This window comes from Phragmites australis, chromosome 3 (assembly GCF_958298935.1).
Source record: "Phragmites australis chromosome 3, lpPhrAust1.1, whole genome shotgun sequence".
NCBI classification, from domain to species: domain Eukaryota; kingdom Viridiplantae; phylum Streptophyta; class Magnoliopsida; order Poales; family Poaceae; genus Phragmites; species Phragmites australis.
Genome location: NC_084923.1, coordinates 36,519,026 through 36,546,002, shown reverse-complemented (window position 1 = coordinate 36,546,002; position 26,977 = coordinate 36,519,026). Strand labels below are relative to the sequence as shown.

Genomic DNA, 26,977 nt, shown 5'->3' with positions numbered 1-26,977 from the left:
TGGTAACAAGACCGACTGGTTTCACACCATTTTGTCTGCTCTTCGGCGAAGAGGCAATGACTCCAGAAGAGTGTAAAAATAGATCATTTCGAGTTGCAAATGAATCAACACAAAGCGAAGAATCGACATCAAAAGTTGTGCTGGAGGAAATGAGAATACAGGCCACCGAAAACTTGACCAAATACCTGGAGGAGACTAGAAGGTGGAGAGACAAGAAAGTGTCCCCAAAGGACTTCACCCTTGGAGATTTGGTACTACGAAGACTCATCAATGCTTCAGCAATGGGAAAACTGCAAAGCAAGTGGGACGGCTCCTTTTTGGTGAAGAGGTCGTTAAGGCCCGGTTCTTATCACTTGGCTACTGTAGAGGGTGATGAGCTCCCGCATACTTGGAATGCGGACTACCTTCGCAAGTTCTATGTGTAGTAACCAAGGAAGTCTTCGCATCAATGGGCGAAGCACACAAACCAATGCAACATTAATATAATTTTGTTTTCCTTTCATGTAATCAAAATAGTGTACGAGCGCTGTACTCTTTTCCTCACGGGGGGAACCCTTCATTAGGGCGTGAGGTTTTTAACAAGGCAGTGACCTTTGTAAACACTAATATATATGGAAATACCCCCAAAAAAGCGTGTACTTTTGTTAAGTATGCATAATTCATCATCGAAGTGTTGCAGGCCTTCGAAGCAAGGAAGCACACCAATCGACGAGAAGCGCGCCAAGAACCTGCCATAAAACTCGAGGTGCGAAGTGTCAAAGAAAGACACCTTACCCTTCGACCTCGGACGGGCATAAACCCTTGGAGAAATTTCAATCATGGGTTGCTTCGAAGTTGTCCACATTGTAAAGAATTTCTTTCTGTAGAATCCTCGCCTATATGGCAAATTAATTACGATCGAGTCATGAATGTCTGTAATCCTGAAAAAAAAGCCGAAGTGCTGCTTGACCTAAAAGAAGGCAGCGCACCTCTCGGCTAAGTCGGGGGCTAAGAGTGCCTGCCCCCGCACCGAAGGAGAAACAAACCTTTGAAAGAAAAAAAAAGAGCCGAAGTGCAGCTCGACCTTAAAGAAGGCGGTGCACCTCTCGGCTGAGTTGGTGGCTAAGAGTGCCCGCCTCCGCACCGAAGGAGAAACAAACCTTCGAAAGAGAAAAAAAGAGTCAAAGTGCTGCTTGACCTAAAAGAAGGCGACGCACCTCTCGGCTAAGTCGGGGGCTAAGAGTACCTGCCCCCGCACCGAAGGAGAAACAAACCTTCGAAAAAAAAGCCAAAGTGTTGCTCGACCTAAAAGAAGGTTGTGCACCTCTTGGCTAAGTTAGGGGCTAAGAGTGCCTGCCCCCGCACCGAAGGAGAAACAAACCTCCGGAAGAAAAATAGCAATTACAACTCGAAACCAGGTTATGCACTACCGGGCCGCTAAGAGCAAAGTCCCCACTGCCGAAGGACCCTACGGCTTCAAGGTCGGGGGGGGGGGGGACGGTGTTTTCTGAATGATGCTTCGCTTGTGTTGCTACCGAAGGTCCCTACGGCTTCAAGGTCAGGGGGGGGGACGGCGTTTTCGGAATGATGCTTCGCTTGTGTTGCTGCCAAAGGTCCCTACGGCTTCAAGGTCGGGGAGGGTGGGGGGGGAGGGACGGCGTTTTTCGAATGATGTTTCACTTGCGTTGCTGTCGAAGGTCCCTAAGGCTTTAAAGTCGGGGCGGGACGACGTTGTCAAAATCACACTTCGCGCACGGTGCTTCCGAAGATCCAACTTGATAAGCACAAGTATAACAACAAAACATAGTAATCGTCTCAACATCCTTTATTCCGCAAAATCATCAACATCAGGATCAACAAAGTCCTTATACCATCAGCTAAAGCCAAATTGAAAGGCTATGCCTTCACTGGCATGAAAAGGCGAAGTGGTGGACAAAGAAGATACATGCGGAGTGCTCCCGCCTTCGGTATGTCGCACTATTTGCATAGAAGGCCCCCGACGGTAACAAAATTGAAACTGGCGAGACAGGAGCCCACCGTTATCGTCTTCTGGCTCAGCTTCGAGTCGACGAGAATATGTGGAGGCTCAACGTCTCCGCGCGCAATCCGACGGGACTCACGCTCAGCCCTATGGGTATCTAAAATCGAAGGGCTAAAAGACTTACAAAACGCTTTGGATCTGGCATTCAACGCGTCATAAGCCCTACACTTCACCCTCCAATACCTCAAAATATATAGCTGGATGGCGGTGTTGGAAGGAGTTCCAGCATGACCAAGACATGAAAAAATTGTCCCACATCATAGTGATGGGAACAACGTCTTCGGCTACCTACACAGTGTCCGAGGGGAGGACCTGCGTAGGGAGCGAAGATAGTCAAAACATTTAACAACAAACAAAAATTGTATATATTACAGAATGCCTCAGTCGATAACAAAATGGTCAAACCCAACATGACACTTCGCGCTTTTTCGTCACACCTTCCCAGGTTCTTCGGCCACCGCGGTCGTCACCCTAGACAAAGGGTCCTCCTTCTCCTTCGCCTACAACAAAAAGGTTCAATGATTGCGCAGATGGTGAAAATCCTGACCCTCTAAAAAAATATACAAAGCCCATACTCTTTGGCGATTGATTTCCGCTTCCTGGAGGGTGGGCTCGCGGCCATGTTTACACCAATAATTAGTGGTGAATGACCGTGCCGTGGTCTTCGGTGCCCTCGATACGGCCGAAGTCGACATATCCGTTGGGTAGCGGAAGGTGTGTTTTTGAAGTGTGATGTGATGGTCATAGCCGGTCATTTTGATTGACTGCACTAAACTCTGGGCTAAGACCATGGCGCAGAAGTCACCGTACAACTGGGCCGCAGGCAGAAGGCTTCCGCTGGTTTCGCTGATCCATCCTACAAGTCCACCCAGCCCGACAATATCAAGCATTGGAGGTAGGGCCGAAGCACCAATCCTGTCAAAGGTATTGCTAATGGCTTCGCAAGCTGCAATGGCCTTCGGCTCCAGCTCTCCAAGCACAGTGAGGGCATGTTTGGATAGCGCCTTCGCCTCACCCAGCTCTTCACAAAGCTGCTGCATTTTAGCTGTTTCAGCGGTGTAGAGTGCTTGCAGCTCCGAAACTTGAGCTTCGGATGCCATTAGATTTTGCTGGAGGCACGTGAACTCTTCCTCAGCGCTCTGTTTGCCTGAGCGAAGGGAGCTCACTTCCTTTTCAAGCTGCTGCAGGCGCAGCTCGGTCTCTCTCACTCAGTGTGCGAATTCACATTTTTGGGCTTTGGCCTTTTCTACCTAGGCCTGAAACATGTCCCTCTATGCCTCGGCATTCCTTGGGTGGGCTTCAAAATTCTCCGCCTGCTTGCACTGAGCGCGCGAGACAAGCATAGCCTGCGACATCACGCGGGTATGAGAATGAGTAACAAAGGAAACAATGCTGTGCGGTAATAAATAAATAAACATAGTAAAATATATACAAATACCTTCGCAGTGGCCACGTCCGAAGCGTCAATGAGTTCGGCAGTAGGCTTTCGCGCGAGGGAAATCTCAAGCTCGGGTAGGACGTAGGTGCTAAAAATCTTCTTCGCATCACTAACCTCCCCCGAGCTTAGCTCAAACGATGAAATCTTGAACGCTTCGGCTTCAATAGCCTTCGCGTCGATTAAGCCGTCGTGACTCATGACCCCCTTCTCGCCATGGCGGGACATGGGCAGTGAAGACTCCTCTTCCGTCTCTGTGGCTCTGTGGCCACGGATGACTTGTTAGAGGAGGAACTCGAGGACGAAGAGTCAGCTACCGCATTAACATTCTCGGCCCCTTCAACCTCAGTTTCCACTACCGCTAGCTCAGCGGTTGTATGCGGATCCGTAGGCTCCTCCTTTTCGTCGCTAAGGATTAGTGTGGGAAGGTCCATGCGCGTGCAAAAGGATGACATCAGCGAAGAGGAGCGAGAGTCCTCTGTGCCCTCCGGGGGCTCCTGTCGAATGGGTACAGCTCGGAGGGCCAGTGAGCCCTCAGGAGTCAATTCCTTGTGAAGGTCGTCAAAGGCCACTTCGCAAGGTTTCTTCCTTAGGGCGAGTGCTTTGTTCTTTTTGCCCTCTTGCGGTGAGAGGTTCGCATTTCTTTGCTTCCTCTGGCTGCCAGCGGAAGGTTCTCCACCGATAGCAGTAGCCAGGGAGCCCTCTCTGCTTCGACCCATTAGGGCCGCGCTCACTTTCGGTTTGTCCTTGTTGTCAAGACCCCGAAACTCAAAAATCCGATTGAGCCGTCGGCCGAGACCTTGCTCAGCGCATAGTTGGGCTTCACCCTCGGTGAACTTCCCGAGCAGCATCATGGCCTTGGCCTCGACTTCGGCCACCATTAGGTCTGCCACAGAGCAAGAAGTGTAAGCAAATGACAAGCAAGATGCACTTAGGAACGTGATAAAAGACAATACCTGTGAAGCCTTGCAGAGCAGGGTGGGGACGGCAGAGCCCCTCCGCCCCTTTGTCTCCAAATTCTGGGATGCTCCAATCCTGGCTGACGGGCCATACTCCGGCTGCCATGAACTCTTCCACAAAATCGCGAGTTGATAGATATTTCGCACAACTGGCGAAGGCCTCAAGTGTCGACTGTTGAGAGGCCTTCAACTGCACATCGAGGGCACGGTTCCCCTTCACTTCTTCACATTTGGAAACAAGGAAATCTTCCCAGTCCACTTTGTGGTAGAACCACCACTGTATCCAATCCTTCGGCCACTTATTTTTGTATACCACGGCTGGCGTGGTCAGGCCAGCACGGTAAGTAAAGTTTAAGCATCCATAATGGGCTTCGCTCTGCACGCTCCGGGCGAAGACTGGCTTCTGCTGATGGTAAAGCCGGTGGGCGGCGGCGAAGGCCCTGGCTGACGCCTTCGCTCCTTCGGAGCGGGGCACCCAAGTGAACAGCCAAGCTGTACAATAGTGTTTGGCATGAGCTGATGCAAGTAGACTTCAAACAATTTCAAAACCTTCGAGACCATCTCGTCGCATGAAAAACAGAGATCCGCACGGAAATAGTCGACGAAGATGATAGCTTCGTCATCTTCGGGCCCCAGCTTCTCATGGCTCCCTAGGAGCCTAATCTTCGAGACATCACTGATCAAGCCCTGCCTTACAAGCCCAACTAGTACCTCATCATCCATATTAGACTATCTGATCCAGTAGGTCTTCGGGCGGTTTGCCTTGACCTTCAGAGCCATCGCGTTGAGCTTCGGAAGCTAAGAGACCGCGAGAGACTTCGGAAGCTAAGAGGCTGCGAGAGGCTTTGTACGAGAGCTATGGCTTCAGTGAGTTCACACAATAAAAATTAAACCACCGCGTGGAGCATATTTATAGTGGTGAAAACAGGGGGTAACGATGGTTAAAACGAGACGCATCGGAAGTTGAACCGTAGCCGTAAAAGACGTTTCGGCATGCAGTGAAGACATTTAACGTCCTTGATCTGATGGTTGTGCAGGGGCAGGATGGTCATACCAACACAAATACAAACAAAAAATAAAAATAACAACAGTCAAAATGAACAACATGAGGGGGCAATTTGCTAAAAAGTTAACCTAGCCCCCGTGAGCCTTCGACGGGCCGAAGGGGATGGTGTTGAGCTATTTCATCCAATTTACAGGCTCAACCCCTCGAAGATGAATGTTACCTGTAGGGGGCTATTGTTGGGAAATGATCTCCCGTACCCCTTTAAATGGCAAGTCGAAGTCCACCGGTAGCTGGGCACTGATGAATGTTGCAGTTGTGTTTCAAGAAGTGCATATGAACGCTCTAGCGGGCCTTCGGTCGGAGGCTGAAGGTCGATCTGTGACTTCACCTGCCAGCGTAGGCGAAGGCTGGCCGAAGGTCGACCCGTGGCACCGGGGGTCAGGATGGGCAAAGATCCTGGCAAACCTTTGGGTGGAGACTGAAGGGTGACCCACGATGCAGCGCCAGGACTGGCCAAAGGCGCCTGGTGGACGTCGAAGCCCGCATAGTCACTCAGGGTATAGTTGTAATTATGCAAATGTACTTGATGGTACCATAATGCCCCTGAATATGCCGGGAATGTGGCAGTTGAGGGGGTGAAACTGTAAATCCTAGCATGGAGTGGTTGAGTATGGGCTATAAATAGGATCATATTGTAACCGAGGTGACAGAGGAATTAAGATTGTTTCACCCTCTAAACACGTGTCATACTCTGTAGCCTTCGGCTTCTCCTCTGGGCGAAGGCCCTCCTTGTTTGGGGACGTAGGTCCCAACATCTTTAATACCGTGGTATTTTAAAATTTTGGTCATTGCCGGTAATAGTATGCAATATATTTATAGACATGCATATATAAATTTAATTTATGAAACATCAAGTTTTATTACAGCATATATACACAAGCACATATAAATTTCATTTTTAAAACATCAAGTCTCGTCACAGTATATATACAACGCGTACATGTGAGATTTCATTACAACAAGGAAAAAGAGTTTAAGGTTTCTTGCTAATCAAAGGTTCTGAACTCTGTTTTTTTGGATGAAGGTAACAAGAGAGAGGAGCCAAATTCATGGAACTCACCGGTTGGACCGATGACTTGGTCATTGATGAACCCAACAAGTTGTTCTTGAAGTGCGTTGATTTCAATGACCATGAGTCAATCTCTAGACAGCACGAGGAGCTGCAATTTCAAGAATTGAAGAAATCAATCCTTATGAACACGTGTCAGACTTGAAAATCAGTCATCAAGATGTATGTCGCATACCTCAGCATCGACCACCTGGTATGACACGTCTCCGTTGAATCCGTGCATGAATTCCATTACATAAAAACCACATAAATTATTGCACAGGACATGCTTCCTACAATGAAAGTCATGTCAGACAATCCATTCTTTCGCGAACGACCAGTGTCTAACACTCTTCTTGATGTATCGTAGGTACACTCTGCATGTGTGTGATTATTACTGTAAGTAGATTTAGATTCAATCAAATCCAATATTACCAGAGCAATAACGAAATAGTCGGGTTTTATCTTTGTAGCAAGTCAATGACAGGTTGGTAGGTTTCTTTTGGATTATTTTGTGAGTCGAAGACGATCTTGCTAATGTCTGGCTGGATGACAAGGAGGATCCTGTGGTAACTGTATATAGGTCACAATAGGTTAGTTGGTCCTAATTCCTAACGATGTATTGCTCAAAAAGAGTAGAACATTCATGGAGGGAAACATATACCCAAAGTGGTAAGGCAAAAGTATGTATTTCTTCAATTGTAGCTCAAGAATACACTTCAATGCATAGTCCTCGGTTCCTTTTGGATCGGATTGCATCATTGTCGGGTTTACATGATGTGGGTCGATGAATTCCACATGGTAGATGCCCTCCATCCTGCATCTTTGTACCTCCATTCTACACAAGTAATAAGTTAAGATATTCAATCTAATGGTACATGAATATATATTGTGAATTATACATATACGACATTTACAGAGTCCAACAACTCAAGATAGACACATCAAGGGCATCTTGCTGGTACAGTCGATACATTTTCTCAAATAATATATAAATAGAGCCATCCCCGTGGAGGAAATCTCGATCCTTGTATATGGCCTCGAACATTTCTCTACCATCCCGCGACTCCTTCATGTACCACGCATGGAATTTCTGAAGTTGATATATCAGTTTGTCCCACACGTTTGGCACGACCAAGAGTTCACCTAGCTTAAGTTGATACACAAAGCATAATACTACATAATGTGATATTCCATTAATTTCTCCAAAAGAGTCAAAATTGAATTCAATAAGACGGATACAATCAAATAAGGCTCTAAAACCACACAATCAACAAATGAGTGTGTAATGCATCCTACACATCCTAGTTATATGACTTACACATACTAGTCGGTAAGAGAAGCTAGAAGCACTATAAACAAATTTATAGCACACTTAGCATGCATCAAGACATATATGGATATAAAATATATGCATGACAAGATTGTGATAAAGTCTACGCATGCTAGAATAAGCATACACTCTAAACAAGCATAGATACACAACCTACACATGCAAAGATCTAGAAACTTCAAGAATCTGGAGTTTCCGGATATAACCCAGAACTTCTGAGTTTCGGAGCACTCGGATATTCCGGCCTGACCTAGAACCTCTGAGTTCTGGAGCACTCGGATATTCTAGCCTGACCTGGAACCTCTGAGTTCTGGAGCACTCTAAAAAATTATGTAGAACAAAAATCTAACACAACAAGAATATAAATTTAAGGTATTGTGATAGAATGTTGCCTTCATAGAATGACATTGGATAGATAGTAAATATATTTCCATATAACTCAACTCTTTAAACAATTAGATAGCTCTTCAAATAAATAGCCAAGTCTCTAATCTCAATTCTCATTGACATCCTTGAGGATATTTGTCGGAGGATTAACTCCTATCGCAGGGATCCCGAGAGACCCCTTTTTAGAGATTCGGCTGGGGGGATGATCCTGAATAAGTTCGTCGGAGAAATAAATGGAAGTGGATGTAAATGCAATGGCTGGTGGTGGGGGATGATCGACCTAGTGCAAAGAGAAATAAATGCACTGGAGTTTAGACAGGTTCGGGCCGCACGGGGGCGTAATACCCTACTCCTGTATGGATGCAATAACGGTCCTGAGGGGGATCCCACGAGGATGTATCTGGTTACAAGAATATCGTGTCTAACTAAGAGCTTGAGACTCCCTGTTCTTGGGCAGGGACTGCGGTTTGGTTCTTGGTGCTTCTGTTGATTGCTCGATGTCTGCGGTCTCTTGCTTGAGTGATCCTCCCCCCCCCTCTCTTTTTTGTGTGCCGACCCTTTTATGCACTCGCCGGCGGCGTTATGCTTCGAACGGGAAGGAGGGGGCACAAGTTCCAAGACGCCACGGCTGAGAAAGGCGTCATCATTTCCTCTGGGCGAAGTGACTGGGGCGGTGGAAAAATGCGGCGCGCGTCCGGTCACTCGTCACTGTGGACTTCCTAGCAACGAGCGCCGTTGAGAGGGCCCACTGGGCAGCCACAGAGCCACCCGGCGTGCCCGCCCTGTCTTGTTCCTCTGCCACGGCAGGGCGGCAGGCGGAACGCCTTGATCCTGGCAATGTTATCCCGAGACACACCGGATGATACGGGATGGGACCCGTGCAATTAATAGCCCCACGCCCCTCTGCCAAAGCATGGCAGGAACTGATGCTGCGGCGGGAGCAGTTGGATATGCCAGGCCACGCGCGCTCATTTAATGCGGCCTTGGACCTCTGACGGGCGGACACCTCATCGGTGGGCCCCTTGGAGGCCTCTCTGGGTCGTCGGGGAACCGAGTGCTGGGGGGTACCGTTCACCTCCCCGAGCACTCTCTCCCGAGAATGCCTATCCTCGTCTTCGGGGTACCGGGTGCTCGGGGGTACTGTTTACCTCCCTGAGCACTCTCTCCCGGGAATGCTTATCCCTGTATGAACCTTCGGGGAACCAAGAGCCCGGGGGGCTACCACGAGCAACCCCGAGCACTCTCTCCCGAGCACTTTTCGCACAGGTCTTTCGGGGAAACCGAGAGCACGGGGGGCTGCCACGTGCAGCCCCGAGCACTCTCTCCCGAGCACTTTCGCACTGGCCTTCGGGGAACCGTGCGCTCGGGGACTGCTGCGCGCAGTCCCCGAGCGCTCTCTATCGGAACTTAGCCCTTCTGATCATCGGGGGACTAGGGTGCTCGGGGGTGACCGGGCACCTCCCCGAGTGCTTTCTTCCTGGTACTTAGATTCTACGAGTCATCGGAGAACTAGGGTGCTCGGGGACCAGAGACTGTGGCCCCGAACACCTTTCTCCCGGAACTTGGACTTTCCTCATCCCGCAGGAGGGACCTCGCGAGATGGTGACACGTGGCGGACGGCTGGCCTGGCCTCGGGACTCAGGGACCCCCGGTTCCTGATACACCGACAATATTCATTTCACAAAGAGACTAAACACAAGTTTTACTTAAAAAAAATTTTAGTCTCAAAGCACAATACATAGGATGAGCTCCCCCTAAATATGTGAATCCAAGTACTTGAATTACTTGTAACATACACATAGTCATTCAAGAATCTAGATAGTTTACCCTATATTTTGTGTTAAGGCACAAAATAAATTTACAAAGGAAATACTTATGCAAAGAATGAACTTAAAACCATGATATCATGTAGATTAAGTTCATCTTCCATAGCCATCACCAAGTCTAAATCCTCTAGTATTTCTTTTACCTTATATAGATCACAAAGACACAAAAAGGTAAAATTCACAAGAGATTGTAACTTGATATTTTAGCAATTACCATCCCTTTTTCAAATGTCTTTTTGAACATCATTGATGAAGTGGTCTCTTGGACACTTGATGAGCTTTTGACGAAGCATTTGAGGTGGAGGTCAAATTTTAACTTCTTTTTTCATCACAATATATCTCCAACCTTATGCAGATTTTGGAACTTTCTAATTTAGCCCGCAATGTCCGGTTTACAAAGACCGAAACTTCCAGATTCAATCCGGAATATCCGGATTATCCAAAAAGCTAAGATGCTTGGGGTTTTCATGAGTCTTGATCTTTTCTTGATATTTTTCTTGATGATCACCACCAAGTATTCATTGCCTGCATCACTCATAAGACTTTGCTCTAGAGAGCATTATTAAATGCATCACTTTATAAGAAATGTAGACATTTAAGCAAAAACTACCAAGCCAACTTTTAGTGTTCACAATCACAAAAACATTGTGAACGACTCACACCTACAGAAGGTTAAGGAGGTTAGATATTTCAAAGTAGGTACTTGTTACAGAGATGTCATTGGTTTTTGATGTTGGATTAATAATCTTCATACTTGACACTCTTTCCACAAATGATGAGAAATATGATTTGAAAGGAAACATGGTATGAGATTTGTAATAAAATTCTTCTCAAGTGAGCCAAGTCTTCAATGCATCTACAAATACCTATTTATCAAATTAAGCACTTTGTGGTACCCAAACCATGTTGGCTCCTTTAAGGTTAGTCACGAGAGACTTAGGTACCCAGATGGCCCTTGCATTAGCATGAGGTGAAGTAATCACCTTAGAAAGAAAAGTATCACTCTTAACCTTCCTAAGAAAATATTGATCATTATTGAAAGAGTTAGGCTTAGGAATATTATCCTTCGGATAATTTTTACCAATATGTCCCTTTTTGCGGCATGTGTAGCAAAATTTGCCACCAAGTCTCTTAAATTGAGACTTCTCACCTTGATGACCGTACCATTTGTTTGACCCCTTCGCTTGTACGATCTTGAAATGTCTTGAGGCCTCTTCTTTTCATGTTGATCATCATGATGAGAATTTTCTTGATGTCTTGATGATGGAGCTTCTTTCTTCATAGAACTCTTATCTTGTTGTTCCTTGTATCTCTTGTTCTTCTTCAAAGGGCAATTCTGAACATAATGACCCGCTTTCTTGCACTTGAAGCAAGTGATGGGAGCCTTGATCTTCTTTTGATTTTGCCTCTTGATCTTGAAATTGTTGGACTTATTCTTCTTGTTGGAATTGAGTCTAAGTCCACTTTTATTTCTTGAATGCACTTGCTCCTTGAGATTATTGATTTTCCCTTTACTATTAATATAAAAAGAAACAAGAAACACTTGGGAAAACATTAGCTTTAGAGCAATAAGGATTAGTCGTCAATTCATCATTGGATATAGAATTGACATCAATTGAATTTCTAGAGCTAGCACACGTCAAATTTATTAAATATCCGTTTGGTCTAATCCTTGTTGCGCATGGCAATCACACACCCCAACTGATAAATATCCGTTTGGTGCACATGGCAATCACACGCCCCAACTGATAAAAGAAGACCATGCTTTCCGAATTAAATAGGACAGGCTAGCTGCACCACTCTATGCAAAATGATAAAATTCTTTGCAGGCTAATGAATCTTGGATACGCAACGGCTTTATCAAGTAACTGCTAATTTATTGTCCGTTCGTTGCTCCCCGCCACTCTACTAAAAACATGCAACAGACACTGTTTCCATAAATTCGACAAATCTAGCAAGTTCCGACATGGTAGCGCCAAATCTCTCACCAAATGGGTCAAATATAGGTTGCATCAGCTGGTTTCTCTTCACCATTCGATCAAACCTTGGTTGAAAGCACATCACAGAAATCGTGAACACCAGATGGTTTGGCATGTATTGCTCTCTGATCAATGGACCATCCAGCATGTGCAATACTTCCTTCATTGACACACTCCTGGAAAACTCTACGGTGTGCAATCGGATCATCCGGCATGTACATCCTCACCAGACAAGCTTTGCATACTCTCTAGAAAAAATTTCTACCGTGCACATCCTTCATTGTCGGAGTATTCGACATATAGAATCACACTAGACATAATTTGCAAGCTCTTTATAAAAATTAGTCCAGCGTGATGTGTTGCCCATCGCTGGACCATCCGCTATTTCAATGGATATTCTCTATTGAGTCAAAACCCTTCGGCATGAAATCTTCCTGAGCGTCGGACCATTCGGGGTGTTTATTTCAATGGACGTCGGATCATCCAGTGAGGCAAAATTTCCTAGACTCGGTGACAAAAATGCCAACCCTATTTTCTCTTCACCTTTGGTTAGTCATGATCATAATTGCAAGACATGCTCATGCAATCTAAAAAATTATCAAATCAAATCAACAACTTTGTCAACCACTCATCATATATAAACAAAGGCACATTTTACCTTAGTTTCTCAAAAGTATCATTGTCCTGGAGGTAAAATGGGCCTTGCTCTTAAAAACTTTTGGAAAAAAGTGCAAATAGGTTACTCTTACTCATTTTTGTAGAAAATACATATAGAATATAGCATATAGACTCACAACTTTTATGTCAGTTGCGTGACTGAGGGTGATATCCGTTTGCGAGACATGGTCATGCACGCGGCTATGATGTCCTGCAAGTGCATATGATCGTATGCAGCTATTTTTCTCTTAAGGGAGTATTAGGGTTAACGAATCCTAAGGAGCAAAGGAAAGCTAATTGCCTAATACAACTATGCTGCTATCACTAACACAATCACGAATTAAATTAATAAAGGTTGCAAAGGCTTAGAAGATAAATGAGGAAAAATACATACTAATAAAACTAAAAAAATAGGTTGCAATAAAGTAAACATGAATAATTAATAAGACATAATGCAATAAATATGTATACGATCATCTCCGGTGGCGTCCGCATCGCCGGATCCACACCTGCCGCCCCCACATTGCTAACTCGACTCCACCAGGCCACATCGTTGCCTCTCCAGCCCCATCTTGCAATGGGGAACCTAAGTGCTTTATTCCAGTAGTTTAGGGTCAAAATCCCCAAATCTGACAATCAATATCCGAACTACCTTTTATCTCATAGATATGTAACGCATCAAGTTGTCGCCCTCCTACACTCCTTTTCCAATTCATTTATTAAATATTCGTTTGCTGTGCATGGCAATGACACTCCCCAACTCATAAAAGAAGACCATGCTTTCCGAATTAAGTAGGCCAGGCTAGCTGCACCACTATATGCAAAATAACAAAATTCTTCGCATGCTAATGAATTTTAGATACGCAACGGCTTTATCAAGTAACTACTGATTTATTGTTCGTTCATTGCTCCCTGCAACTCTACTAAAAACATACAACGGGCATCATTTTCTCAAATTCGCCAAATCTAGCATGTTCTGATATGGAAGCGCTAAATCTCTCGCCACATGGGTCAAAGATATGTTGCATCAGCTGGTTTCTCTTCACCATCAGATCAAACCTAGTTGGACTTTGAAATATAAAATTGTACAGGCAGCTGAGATGAACAATAATACCATCCATCCGCTGTAATAAACCAACCGGTCAAAACATTTGTACCAGTACACTTACAGATGGGCCCCCGTGTCATTTTACCTCTCGCACGCTGCGTGCTTAGGCCTGGTTTACGTGAGCTACAGAGATGGGGGGCCACCCCAAGGCACGTCCATGAACACCGGAAACCAAAAGGGAGAGTTGGACAGTCCCGTGCTGAAATGGTTATATGCCGTTGGATGGGAACGATTGCTGTCGGGGTGGACGGCCGATCCGGCCCGTACGCTCTATATATCTTCTGCTAGATCGGCGAGGTCTCACTTGCAACCTGCTGCTTCGTCCTCCCCTTCTCCCCCCAAAATTCCTGCACCTCTGCCATTCTCGCTTGCTCTTGCTTGGAACCTCGAGCACGGGGTGAATGGAGGCAGAGAGCTCGGTCCGTTTCGGCCTGGACGTGGCAGCTGGTTCCGTGCGCTCCGGTAGCGGCACTCAAGTGATCCCGGCCGCGGGCATGATCCACCCCGGCTTGGGCTCGCTCCTTTCCGGGGTCGGCATGTCGACGGCGGCAGGTTTCGTCCTGCCCGCGGGAGCCCTTACGTCCGCCGGATACGGCGCCGTCCCCAGCGTTCCGCACGCCGCGTTCCACCAGGTTGCGATGGCGGCCGGGCTGGCCCCAGCGGGAGGCGGCAACGGCGAGAGGCCGCCGCCGCCGCCGCAGAAGGGCCCCTGGACCGCTGAAGAGGACGAGTAAGACTCACGGATTCTTAGATTTCACTTTTGTTCTTTGCAACTTCTTGCCGTTGGAGTTTGCAGCATTTGATCCTTGTGCTTGGTTCATGCTCACATGCAGCATTCTCAAGGACATGGTGAGGGAGCACGGCGACCGGAAGTGGGCTGTGATAGCGCGGTTCCTTCCGGGCCGGATCGGCAAGCAGTGCCGCGAGCGATGGACCAACCACCTGCGCCCCGACATCCTCAAGGTGCATTCGGTCTCTTCGTCGCTTGGATCTTGATGCGTGCTAGCTAGCTTAGGGGAACGATCTCCTTGCTTGCTCTTTCTACATTGCATGAATTTGGAGAGGAATTCCTTGCGTTTTTCTACGTACAAATCGTGCTGAAATTTTGGTCCAACAATTCGAAAGTGGGCATTAACTCCGTAAGAATTAATGGAGTGCTACATGTTGCATGGATATCTTTACTCTGACCATGGCAATTCTTCATCAAAGCCACTAATTTATTATGCAGGAACTTTTTTTTTCTTTTGTTATGCATGTGAAGTTTGATGTTCTAATACCATCTCCAGTCATAAATACATATCCGTTTTGGATAAGGTATAGTCTTCAATGCATAACTTTAATCTCTATTTTCTATTAAAATATATTTACAAAATTCATTAAATTTGTGATATTGTGAAAGCATTTTTCAATATAAATCTACATAAATGATTTTAATGTTTCCAAACTAAAATTTTTGAAAGCTATTATTAATCAAAGTTTTTCAAGTTTCACCGATTTTTTTTTAAAACAGTAAGTATTTATAACCGGACTGAGTATAACCACTGATAAGTAGAGGTCCTTTATATCAAAAAAACTAGATTTTGATATTCTAACTTGCAACAGAAGAGCATCTGGACCGAGGAGGACGACAAGGCGCTGATCGAAGCGCACAAGTCGCACGGAAACCGGTGGTCGGTGATCGCGAGGTACCTCCCAGGGCGGTCGGAGAACGCCGTCAAGAACCACTGGAACACCACCAGGCGGAGCATCAACGCAAAGCGCCGACTGAAGAAGAAGAACGCACAGGCAGCTCCCGACGAATGGTCCATCCTAGAAGAGTACATCCACAGCTTGTACCCTGCTGCCACCGACCTCGCCGTACCGCTGCAACCGGCGGTCTCTCCTGCATCATACAACCTCGAGTATGGTGAGCTCGTGGGTCCACCCGCCGCTGCTGCCTCGCCGCTGACCAGCTCCCAGCTGACCGGGTTTGGCACGTACGGCAACCCCGTCAACTCATCGCACTTGGGGACGGTGAACGTGAACGCACCATTGCTGCTGAACCACAATGCTTACCACGGCGAGCTGCCTCAGGCGATGACGACGGCACAGCCGTGGATGATTGCTCAAGACCTTCAGGCTCCCTACACCAACCTGACCACCTACCCGTTCGTTGACAGCTTCGTGTGGCCGTCGTCGTCCGTCCAGACCAATGGGAGCCACTGCTACTGCAGTGACCCAGCAGGCCCAAGCAGCGGCGCCGGTCCGAACAACGTGGACGTCGTGCAGATGGCCTCGACGGAATTCCTGACGCCGTCGGAAGACGAGATCACCCTCGACCTCGCCAGGTTCATGTGATGAAGCCGTTCAAGTGCATCTGGATCGGTCGCTTTGTTGTATGTTCGTAGGTATTGCCCGGAAGAGAACCCATGCATGCCTGCGTGTAATTTGCTTTGAATAATTCGGACCTTCCATGATCCATGCATGTAATGTTTGAGAAATTTTTCTGTACTACTCAACTCTTGATTTAGAAATCGATCACCATTGATGCAGCCATGCAGGTATTCATTTCCTTCTCTCTACCCGTTCGTTGACAACTTCGTGTGGCCGTCGTCGTCCGTCCAGGCCAATGGGAGCTGCTGCTACTTCAGTGACCCAGGAGGCCCAAGCAGCGGCGCCGATCCGAACGACGTGGACGTCGTGCAGATGGCCTCGAGGGAATTCCCGACGCCGTCGGAAGACGGGATCACCCTCGACCTTGCCAGGTTCATGTGAAGCCGTTCAAGTGCATCTGGATCGGTTGCTCTGTTGTATGTCGTAAGCATTGCCTGGAAGTGAACCCATGCATGCCTGCGTGTACAGTGTACCTTTGTTTTGAATAATTCGGACCTCCCATGATCCATGCATGTACTGTTTGAGAAACTTTGATGTACTACCACTACTTAAGAAATTATCAAAGTAGATACGTCATTAGTTACAGTTTCTCAGTATCCGTCATTAGTACATTATTAGTGACGGGTCTAGTGTGGATCTGTTACTAATATGTGGCTCGGGTCGGGACCCGGCCACAACCTATCACTAATGAGGGTTCATTAGTGATGGCGAGTGATCGGCCCATCACTAAAGATATTAATGACGGATCACATTAATATCCATCACTAATAATTCAGTCATTAGTAACGGGTATATGAACCACATGTCACTAAATGTAGCATACTCATTAGTGATGAGTCGTTATGAGACTCGTCACTAATATTAAAGTAATTAGTGACGGGTTATAGTTATTACCATCACTAATGACTGACTCATTAGTGACGAGTGTCCTTATAACCCATCACTAATTTCTGCCACTCATATCTGCACGACCACTCTTATCTGCACATTTCTCTCTCTCGATCACTCTCATCTCCGCTCACGTATTCTCGCCTCCTCCTCCCGCTGCCGCTGCCGTTTACACCTCGCCACCGACGCTGCCGCCATCCTCCCCCCTCCACCATAGTCTGACGTACGCCGCCGCCCCCTCTACCCGCTAGGGTTAGGGTGATGGATCAAGGTAGTGGCGGGGGTCGTTGCTGTCGCCGTGGTGGATTTGGATGGATCCCGACAACTCCTCCATCGGCTCACGCACCAGGCGTACACTACCCTCCAAGCGTTCCACCACCGGCGTTCCCCCACCAGCTACGATTGAGACCGATCATAGTAACCTCTTTTCTTTTTCTCCCTCATTGTTAGGCTCATAGTAACACTCATTAGGACACAATAATTTAATTGAGTTTATAATATGTTAGGCTCAATTCATATCATGCTATCATGTAAGTGTGAAACTGATCCTATAGCTTAAAGAGGTAATCACTGCGATATGTGGTACTGTACCTTTGGTGTAATCCACTCTAGATGGAAGGAATTTTGTGAAGCTATCTATCTCTTTTGACATACATTCAAGGGGAGAAAGTAGTGGAGATATCACTATTAGGGCTTGTGGCAAGGTATCACCGATTTCGTTGCATTCCGAAAAAATCACCGTTGAAGGGTGCCTGAAAGTACTTGAGGAGCATGGGTTCTTTTTGCCTGACTACAACTATTTTTGAATAAAAGCGCTTGAGGATGGCGAAGAGGATTTGGCTTCAATCGGTGAGAGGCTTGCTCAGTTAGATGAATATGATATGGTAAAGTAATATGTAATTCGGTTGTTTTGATATACATGACTATTAGCGTGTATTATTTTCATAATTTTATTTTCTTTGGTTGTATGATATTTTTTGTGACACCTTTACAGCAATTAGCTTTCATGCTATCTTAGATCAAGCAATAGAGCATCTTGGGTTAAGCTTTTATAGCCCCGGAATGGACTTCACTGCTGAAGGCAACTTCCATGCTGATATAAGGTTTCATTTAAGTGAAAATGAATCAACTAATAAGACCTTGTTTACTGTCTATGGTAAAGCATCGGGTCATCCATGCCAAGCGAAAGAGAGTGCACTAATTCATGCGCTAATGTATATCAATGAAGTACTACGATACAATATTGTAGATTTCAACTATGTTAAATATCAGAAGTTATGGGTGTGTTTGGTTGCCCGAACGTCCTCAGTCTGGCTCGTATGGCTCATGCAGGCTAAGTTGAGACAGGCTGAGGAGATGCAGTAGGGTCTGTTTGGTTGGCTGCATGTGTTCAGTCTGGTTGAGAAGAGATTGTGTTTGGTTGCCCGCATGAGTATATGTTACATTAGATTGAAATAAAAAACAAGTATTAATATGATGTTTATTTAACATAAATACACTCTATAATAATTAATTTATCATATTAAACTTTAATCTAATTTAAAAAATATTAATATAAGCTAATATTCACTAATTATTCGTCATTAGTGCTAATTTGCTGCATCCCGCCGGCCAGGCTCGGGAGAAACGGCCGAATCCGGCGTTTCCCGCCGGCCTAGCTGGGCGGATGCATTTGCACCGGCGGGTGCAGCTTTTCCCACCGGTGCAGGCATCCAAACGTCAGTCTCTCTCCGTCTGGCTAACTTTACCACCGAATCCGCACCTGCCGCCCCCACCGTGCTAACTCGGCTCCGCCAGGATATTCGTTTAGTGCGCATGGCAATCACACGCCCCAACTGATAAAAGAAGACCATGCTTTCCGAATTAAGTAGGCCAGGCTAGCTGCACCACTCTATGCAAAACGACAAAATTCTTTGCAGGCTAATGAATCTTAGATACGCAACAGTATTATCAAGTAACTAATGATTTATTATCGGTTCATTGCTCCCCGCCACTCTACTAAAAACATACAACAGACACCATTTCTATAAATTCACCAAATCTAACATGTTCCGACATGAAAGCACCAAATCTCTCACCACATGGATCAAATATATGTTGCATCAACTGGTTTCTCTTCACCATCAGACCAAACCTCGGTGCCTTCAGTTGGACTTTGAAATGCAAAATTGTACAGGCAGCTGAGATGAACAATATCATCCATCCGCTGTAATAAACCAACCGGTCAAAACATTTGTACCATTACACTTACAGATGGGCCCCCGTGTCATTTTACCTCTCGCACGCTGCGTGCTTAGGCCTGGTTTACGTGAGCTACAGAGATGGGGGGCCACCCCAAGGCACGTCCTTGAACACCGGAAACCAAAAGGGAGAGTTGGACAGTCCCGTGCTGAAATGGTTATATGCCGTTGGATGGGAACGATTGCTGTCGGGGTGGACGGCCGATCCGGCCCGTACGCTCTATATATCTTCTGCTAGATCGGCGAGGTCTCACTTGCAACCTGCTGCTTCGTCCTCCCCTTCTCCCCCCAAAATTCCTGCACCTCTGCCATTCTCGCTTGCTCTTGCTTGGAACCTCGAGCACGGGGTGAATGGAGGCAGAGAGCTCGGTCCGTTTCGGCCTGGACGTGGCAGCTGGTTCCGTGCGCTCCGGTAGCGGCACTCAAGTGATCCCGGCCGCGGGCATGATCCACCCCGGCTTGGGCTCGCTCCTTTCCGGGGTCGGCATGTCGACGGCGGCAGGTTTCGTCCTGCCCGCGGGAGCCCTTACGTCCGCCGGATACGGCGCCGTCCCCAGCGTTCCGCACGCCGCGTTCCACCAGGTTGCGATGGCGGCCGGGCTGGCCCCAGAGGGAGGCGGCAACGGCGAGAGGCCGCCGCCGCCGCCGCAGAAGGGCCCCTGGACCGCTGAAGAGGACGAGTAAGACTCACGGATTCTTAGATTTCACTTTTGTTCTTTGCAACTTCTTGCCGTTGGAGTTTGCAGCATTTGATCCTTGTGCTTGGTTCATGCTCACATGCAGCATTCTCAAGGACATGGTGAGGGAGCACGGCGACCGGAAGTGGGCTGTGATAGCGCGGTTCCTTCCGGGCCGGATCGGCAAGCAGTGCCGCGAGCGATGGACCAACCACCTGCGCCCCGACATCCTCAAGGTGCATTCGGTCTCTTCGTCGCTTGGATCTTGATGCGTGCTAGCTAGCTTAGGGGAACGATCTCCTTGCTTGCTCTTTCTACATTGCATGAATTTGGAGAGGAATTCCTTGCGTTTTTCTACGTACAAATCGTGCTGAAATTTTGGTCCAACAATTCGAAAGTGGGCATTAACTCCGTAAGAATTAATGGAGTGCTACATGTTGCATGGATATCTTTACTCTGACCATGGCAATTCTTCATCAAAGCCACTAATTTATTATGCAGGGACCTTTTTTTTTCTTTTGTTATGCATGTGAAGTTTGATGTTCTAATACCATCTCCAGTCATAAATACATATCCGTTTTGGATAAGGTATAGTCTTCAATGCATAACTTTAATCTCTATTTTCTATTAAAATATATTTACAAAATTCATTAAATTTGTGATATTGTGAAAGCATTTTTCAATATAAATCTACATAAATGATTTTAATGTTTCCAAACTAAAATTTTTGAAAGCTATTATTAATCAAAGTTTTTCAAGTTTCACCGATTTTTTTTAAAACAGTAAGTATTTATAACCGGACTGAGTATAACCACTGATAAGTAGAGGTCCTTTATATCAAAAAAACTAGATTTTGATATTCTAACTTGCAACAGAAGAGCATCTGGACCGAGGAGGACGACAAGGCGCTGATCGAAGCGCACAAGTCGCACGGAAACCGGTGGTCGGTGATCGCGAGGTACCTCCCAGGGCGGTCGGAGAACGCCGTCAAGAACCACTGGAACACCACCAGGCGGAGCATCAACGCAAAGCGCCGACTGAAGAAGAAGAACGCACAGGCAGCTCCCGACGAATGGTCCATCCTAGAAGAGTACATCCACAGCTTGTACCCTGCTGCCACCGACCTCGCCGTACCGCTGCAACCGGCGGTCTCTCCTGCATCATACAACCTCGAGTATGGTGAGCTCGTGGGTCCACCCGCCGCTGCTGCCTCGCCGCTGACCAGCTCCCAGCTGACCGGGTTTGGCACGTACGGCAACCCCGTCAACTCATCGCACTTGGGGACGGTGAACGTGAACGCACCATTGCTGCTGAACCACAATGCTTACCACGGCGAGCTGCCTCAGGCGATGACGACGGCACAGCCGTGGATGATTGCTCAAGACCTTCAGGCTCCCTACACCAACCTGACCACCTACCCGTTCGTTGACAGCTTCGTGTGGCCGTCGTCGTCCGTCCAGACCAATGGGAGCCACTGCTACTGCAGTGACCCAGCAGGCCCAAGCAGCGGCGCCGGTCCGAACAACGTGGACGTCGTGCAGATGGCCTCGACGGAATTCCTGACGCCGTCGGAAGACGAGATCACCCTCGACCTCGCCAGGTTCATGTGATGAAGCCGTTCAAGTGCATCTGGATCGGTCGCTTTGTTGTATGTTCGTAGGTATTGCCCGGAAGAGAACCCATGCATGCCTGCGTGTAATTTGCTTTGAATAATTCGGACCTTCCATGATCCATGCATGTAATGTTTGAGAAATTTTTCTGTACTACTCAACTCTTGATTTAGAAATCGATCACCATTGATGCAGCCATGCAGGTATTCATTTCCTTCTCTCTACCCGTTCGTTGACAACTTCGTGTGGCCGTCGTCGTCCGTCCAGGCCAATGGGAGCTGCTGCTACTTCAGTGACCCAGGAGGCCCAAGCAGCGGCGCCGATCCGAACGACGTGGACGTCGTGCAGATGGCCTCGAGGGAATTCCCGACGCCGTCGGAAGACGGGATCACCCTCGACCTTGCCAGGTTCATGTGAAGCCGTTCAAGTGCATCTGGATCGGTTGCTCTGTTGTATGTCGTAAGCATTGCCTGGAAGTGAACCCATGCATGCCTGCGTGTACAGTGTACCTTTGTTTTGAATAATTCGGACCTCCCATGATCCATGCATGTACTGTTTGAGAAACTTTGATGTACTACCACTACTTAAGAAATTATCAAAGTAGATACGTCATTAGTTACAGTTTCTCAGTATCCGTCATTAGTACATTATTAGTGACGGGTCTAGTGTGGATCTGTTACTAATATGTGGCTCGGGTCGGGACCCGGCCACAACCTATCACTAATGAGGGTTCATTAGTGATGGCGAGTGATCGGCCCATCACTAAAGATATTAATGACGGATCACATTAATATCCATCACTAATAATTCAGTCATTAGTAACGGGTATATGAACCACATGTCACTAAATGTAGCATACTCATTAGTGATGAGTCGTTATGAGACTCGTCACTAATATTAAAGTAATTAGTGACGGGTTATAGTTATTACCATCACTAATGACTGACTCATTAGTGACGAGTGTCCTTATAACCCATCACTAATTTCTGCCACTCATATCTGCACGACCACTCTTATCTGCACATTTCTCTCTCTCGATCACTCTCATCTCCGCTCACGTATTCTCGCCTCCTCCTCCCGCTGCCGCTGCCGTTTACACCTCGCCACCGACGCTGCCGCCATCCTCCCCCCTCCACCATAGTCTGACGTACGCCGCCGCCCCCTCTACCCGCTAGGGTTAGGGTGATGGATCAAGGTAGTGGCGGGGGTCGTTGCTGTCGCCGTGGTGGATTTGGATGGATCCCGACAACTCCTCCATCGGCTCACGCACCAGGCGTACACTACCCTCCAAGCGTTCCACCACCGGCGTTCCCCCACCAGCTACAATTGAGACCGATCATAGTAACCTCTTTTCTTTTTCTCCCTCATTGTTAGGCTCATAGTAACACTCATTAGGACACAATAATTTAATTGAGTTTATAATATGTTAGGCTCAATTCATATCATGCTATCATGTAAGTGTGAAACTGATCCTATAGCTTAAAGAGGTAATCACTGCGATATGTGGTACTGTACCTTTGGTGTAATCCACTCTAGATGGAAGGAATTTTGTGAAGCTATCTATCTCTTTTGACATACATTCAAGGGGAGAAAGTAGTGGAGATATCACTATTAGGGCTTGTGGCAAGGTATCACCGATTTCGTTGCATTCCGAAAAAATCACCGTTGAAGGGTGCCTGAAAGTACTTGAGGAGCATGGGTTCTTTTTGCCTGACTACAACTATTTTTGAATAAAAGCGCTTGAGGATGGCGAAGAGGATTTGGCTTCAATCGGTGAGAGGCTTGCTCAGTTAGATGAATATGATATGGTAAAGTAATATGTAATTCGGTTGTTTTGATATACATGACTATTAGCGTGTATTATTTTCATAATTTTATTTTCTTTGGTTGTATGATATTTTTTGTGACACCTTTACAGCAATTAGCTTTCATGCTATCTTAGATCAAGCAATAGAGCATCTTGGGTTAAGCTTTTATAGCCCCGGAATGGACTTCACTGCTGAAGGCAACTTCCATGCTGATATAAGGTTTCATTTAAGTGAAAATGAATCAACTAATAAGACCTTGTTTACTGTCTATGGTAAAGCATCGGGTCATCCATGCCAAGCGAAAGAGAGTGCACTAATTCATGCGCTAATGTATATCAATGAAGTACTACGATACAATATTGTAGATTTCAACTATGTTAAATATCAGAAGTTATGGGTGTGTTTGGTTGCCCGAACGTCCTCAGTCTGGCTCGTATGGCTCATGCAGGCTAAGTTGAGACAGGCTGAGGAGATGCAGTAGGGTCTGTTTGGTTGGCTGCATGTGTTCAGTCTGGTTGAGAAGAGATTGTGTTTGGTTGCCCGCATGAGTATATGTTACATTAGATTGAAATAAAAAACAAGTATTAATATGATGTTTATTTAACATAAATACACTCTATAATAATTAATTTATCATATTAAACTTTAATCTAATTTAAAAAATATTAATATAAGCTAATATTCACTAATTATTCGTCATTAGTGCTAATTTGCTGCATCCCGCCGGCCAGGCTCGGGAGAAACGGCCGAATCCGGCGTTTCCCGCCGGCCTAGCTGGGCGGATGCATTTGCACCGGCGGGTGCAGCTTTTCCCACCGGTGCAGGCATCCAAACGTCAGTCTCTCTCCGTCTGGCTGCACGCGCGCGTCCTGCATGAGTGGAGCAGCCGAACCAAACACGTCCTATGTGCTCCGGTAAATGCTTAAGTGTAATGATGTATGGATATTTGCAAAAGTAGTATGCATAACTATATTGTATGAATGACTTGAGTTAAACTCAAGTTTTTGGATGTATATCTGTGTTCTTGAATGTGAAGATGGCTGCCAAATCCTGACATTGCTTTAGGATGTCATCCATCGAAGTTCAGTTTTGTTCTGTTGAATGGGATGTTGAAGTACTCTCTGTTTGCATGCATGTACTTCTCTTGTTTGTAGAAGTCGATCTCTTCAGGTGTAATTATTGACGGGTATCCTTATCACCCATCATTAATTTTAAATAATTAGTGACATATGTCCTTATAACCCGTCACTAATATTAAGTCATTAGTGATAGGTGTCTTTATAACCCGTCACTAAGTATAGCCTTGGCGGCACCCTACCGGGGCCACTCATTAGTGACAGATTGCATGAGACCAGTCACTAGCTCACTCATTAGTCACGGGTGTCCTTATAACCAGACAGTGTCTATCCATCGTGACTACTCGACAAAGGGGCGATTTTTTTGATGATTCTGTTGAGGCCAAATCAAATCTCAGTGATTTGAAGTTGGTGTATATCCCTGGCCTTTGAAGGTTTGCCTCCTCCCTCTCCTTCTCCTCTTTCTCATATATGCATGGTGGATTCTAGGGTTTGAGTTGGAATCAACAATTTTGCTCTTTCTCACAGATCTTGATATATCCCCCTTAATTAGTATACGTGCATAACCTACATCTCTCATTGGGGAGTGTTTGATTATAAATATGACTTGGCAACTCATCATATTTATAAGATGATGCTCCCAAAATTTTCACGTACTTTGGACAGTTTGAGGATACGTGGCCCGAGTAGTAGGTTTCTGTGCTCTTGTCTGGTTCTAGAGAGAATTTTGGTGGTGTCTCCTTGTTGTTCACCGGATACACACCCTCTCAACTCGTTGTTGAGACGTGTATTTGGAGAATAACGGGGAGGTGCTGCCAAAATTTTCTCCAGAACTGTACAAGAGCATGGAAACCTACTCGGGCCACATATCCTCAAATGGGATTAGGTCCTATCTTTGCCTATTAGAAATTAGCTAGGATCCTTCGCCATAGATAACATGTCCCGTCACTAGTGATTGTCATTAGTGACAAGTCCCAACCCGTCACTAATGTTTTATCATTAGTGATACAATAAGAGTGACGGGTGTCGTAACTGTCACTAATGACGGTTATCACCCTTTACTAATGTGTTGTTCTAGCGTAGTGTCCTCGACTCGATTTAGAAATAGATCACCCATGCATGATGCAGCCATGCAGGTATCCATTTCCTCTACAGCCATACAGTGTACTACCTCTGCAGAATAGCTATGTCTACGGTAATAAATATGTAAAGAAATGACCTCACTTGGTTAGACTTGAGGACCGAGTATCCTTGATGGATGAGTGTGTGGACTCTATATCTGTGTGGTGGAGTAGCTGGCTTGAAATGCCAAGAGCTGGATCGTACTTCGAGTAAACTAGTCTCATTGTTAGACACCTAGTGCGGGATAGCCCATCCCAGGACCAAAACCATCTATTATAACTTATACCCTTGATAAGTTGTTTAAGCGTTTCCAATTAGAGAGTACAAGTAAACACCTACATAAAATCCACTTTATGCCAAAAACTATGTCGTAAAGTCCTATCCCTTGAGATATATACACTACCTCAGAACGGGTTATCACAGACGGTTATTAAACCATATCACAGATGGGTTTGATTTTTGTCTCTGCTAAAGTGTCTGTGTTATCAAGCTTGTCATAGACGGGTAACACTCCGTCTATAACATAGTTACATATAGACGGGTTTGAATAACAACGACATCTTTAATATAGCTACGCACATCTCAGTTTCGCAAGTCTCACATACGGATTTTATTGAATAATCGTCTATGTATATGTAGTAGCACAAATGGTTTTTGTTCATAATCATCTGTGACTCTCATATTGCTTCAGACCGAGTTTTTTTGAAACCGTCTGTGAATCTCATATTGTTTCAGATGGAGTTTGTTTAGAAACCATCTGTGACTCTAAGATGGTTTCATACGGATTTTCTAAAAAATTCTCCCTGTCCTATGACATAGACTATCTTCCAGATCAAATTCCACAGACGTGTTACTTTAAGAGTTGTTTGTGTCTATGTATTTCAGACATATTTCTATAAAATCCATCTGTGTGCCCCTAACCCGCCAGAGCACCCATTTTGCTCACTGGCTGCCATATGGACATACCACAAACACATAACATTATGAAATATACATAGGCAATATCACACAGACATACCACAATCACATATCACTAAAACAGAACTCATTATAAAATGTACACAACGTAACAGCACAAGACCACACATCTACATCAAATAGCATACATCACATAAAGTTTAAGATCATACATCACATAGTTCAAATTCAGAAATCACATAGCACCTACATGACAATGGAACTCTTCATTCTTATTTATTACTTTACTAACTAAGAAAAGGGTAAGCCGTCCTCAGATTTCACATAGTTTTGTAGTTGAAAGTTGAGTTCTTCACGGTTTACATTCTATCAGTAGGGAAAAAAAGTATGTAATGAGCATTGTGTAAATCAAGATAGGAATGACAGTGATGATTTATCAACCTTTGG

General features: G+C 46.0%; 2 protein-coding genes across 2 annotated transcripts; both read left to right on the top strand.

Annotated features, from left to right (window-relative positions):
* Positions 1 to 14,219: 14,219 nt before the first annotated feature.
* Positions 14,220 to 16,572, top strand: LOC133910693 (uncharacterized). Its single transcript, XM_062353001.1, has 4 exons — positions 14,220 to 14,548; positions 14,652 to 14,781; positions 15,424 to 16,145; positions 16,329 to 16,572. The coding sequence occupies exons 1-4, from the start codon at positions 14,220 to 14,222 to the stop codon at positions 16,570 to 16,572; spliced, it is 1,425 nt and encodes a 474-aa protein (XP_062208985.1).
* Positions 16,573 to 19,670: 3,098 nt separating this feature from the next.
* Positions 19,671 to 22,023, top strand: LOC133910692 (uncharacterized). The gene is made up of 4 exons (XM_062353000.1): positions 19,671 to 19,999; positions 20,103 to 20,232; positions 20,875 to 21,596; positions 21,780 to 22,023. The coding sequence occupies exons 1-4, from the start codon at positions 19,671 to 19,673 to the stop codon at positions 22,021 to 22,023; spliced, it is 1,425 nt and encodes a 474-aa protein (XP_062208984.1).
* The last annotated feature ends 4,954 nt before the right edge of the window (positions 22,024 to 26,977 follow it).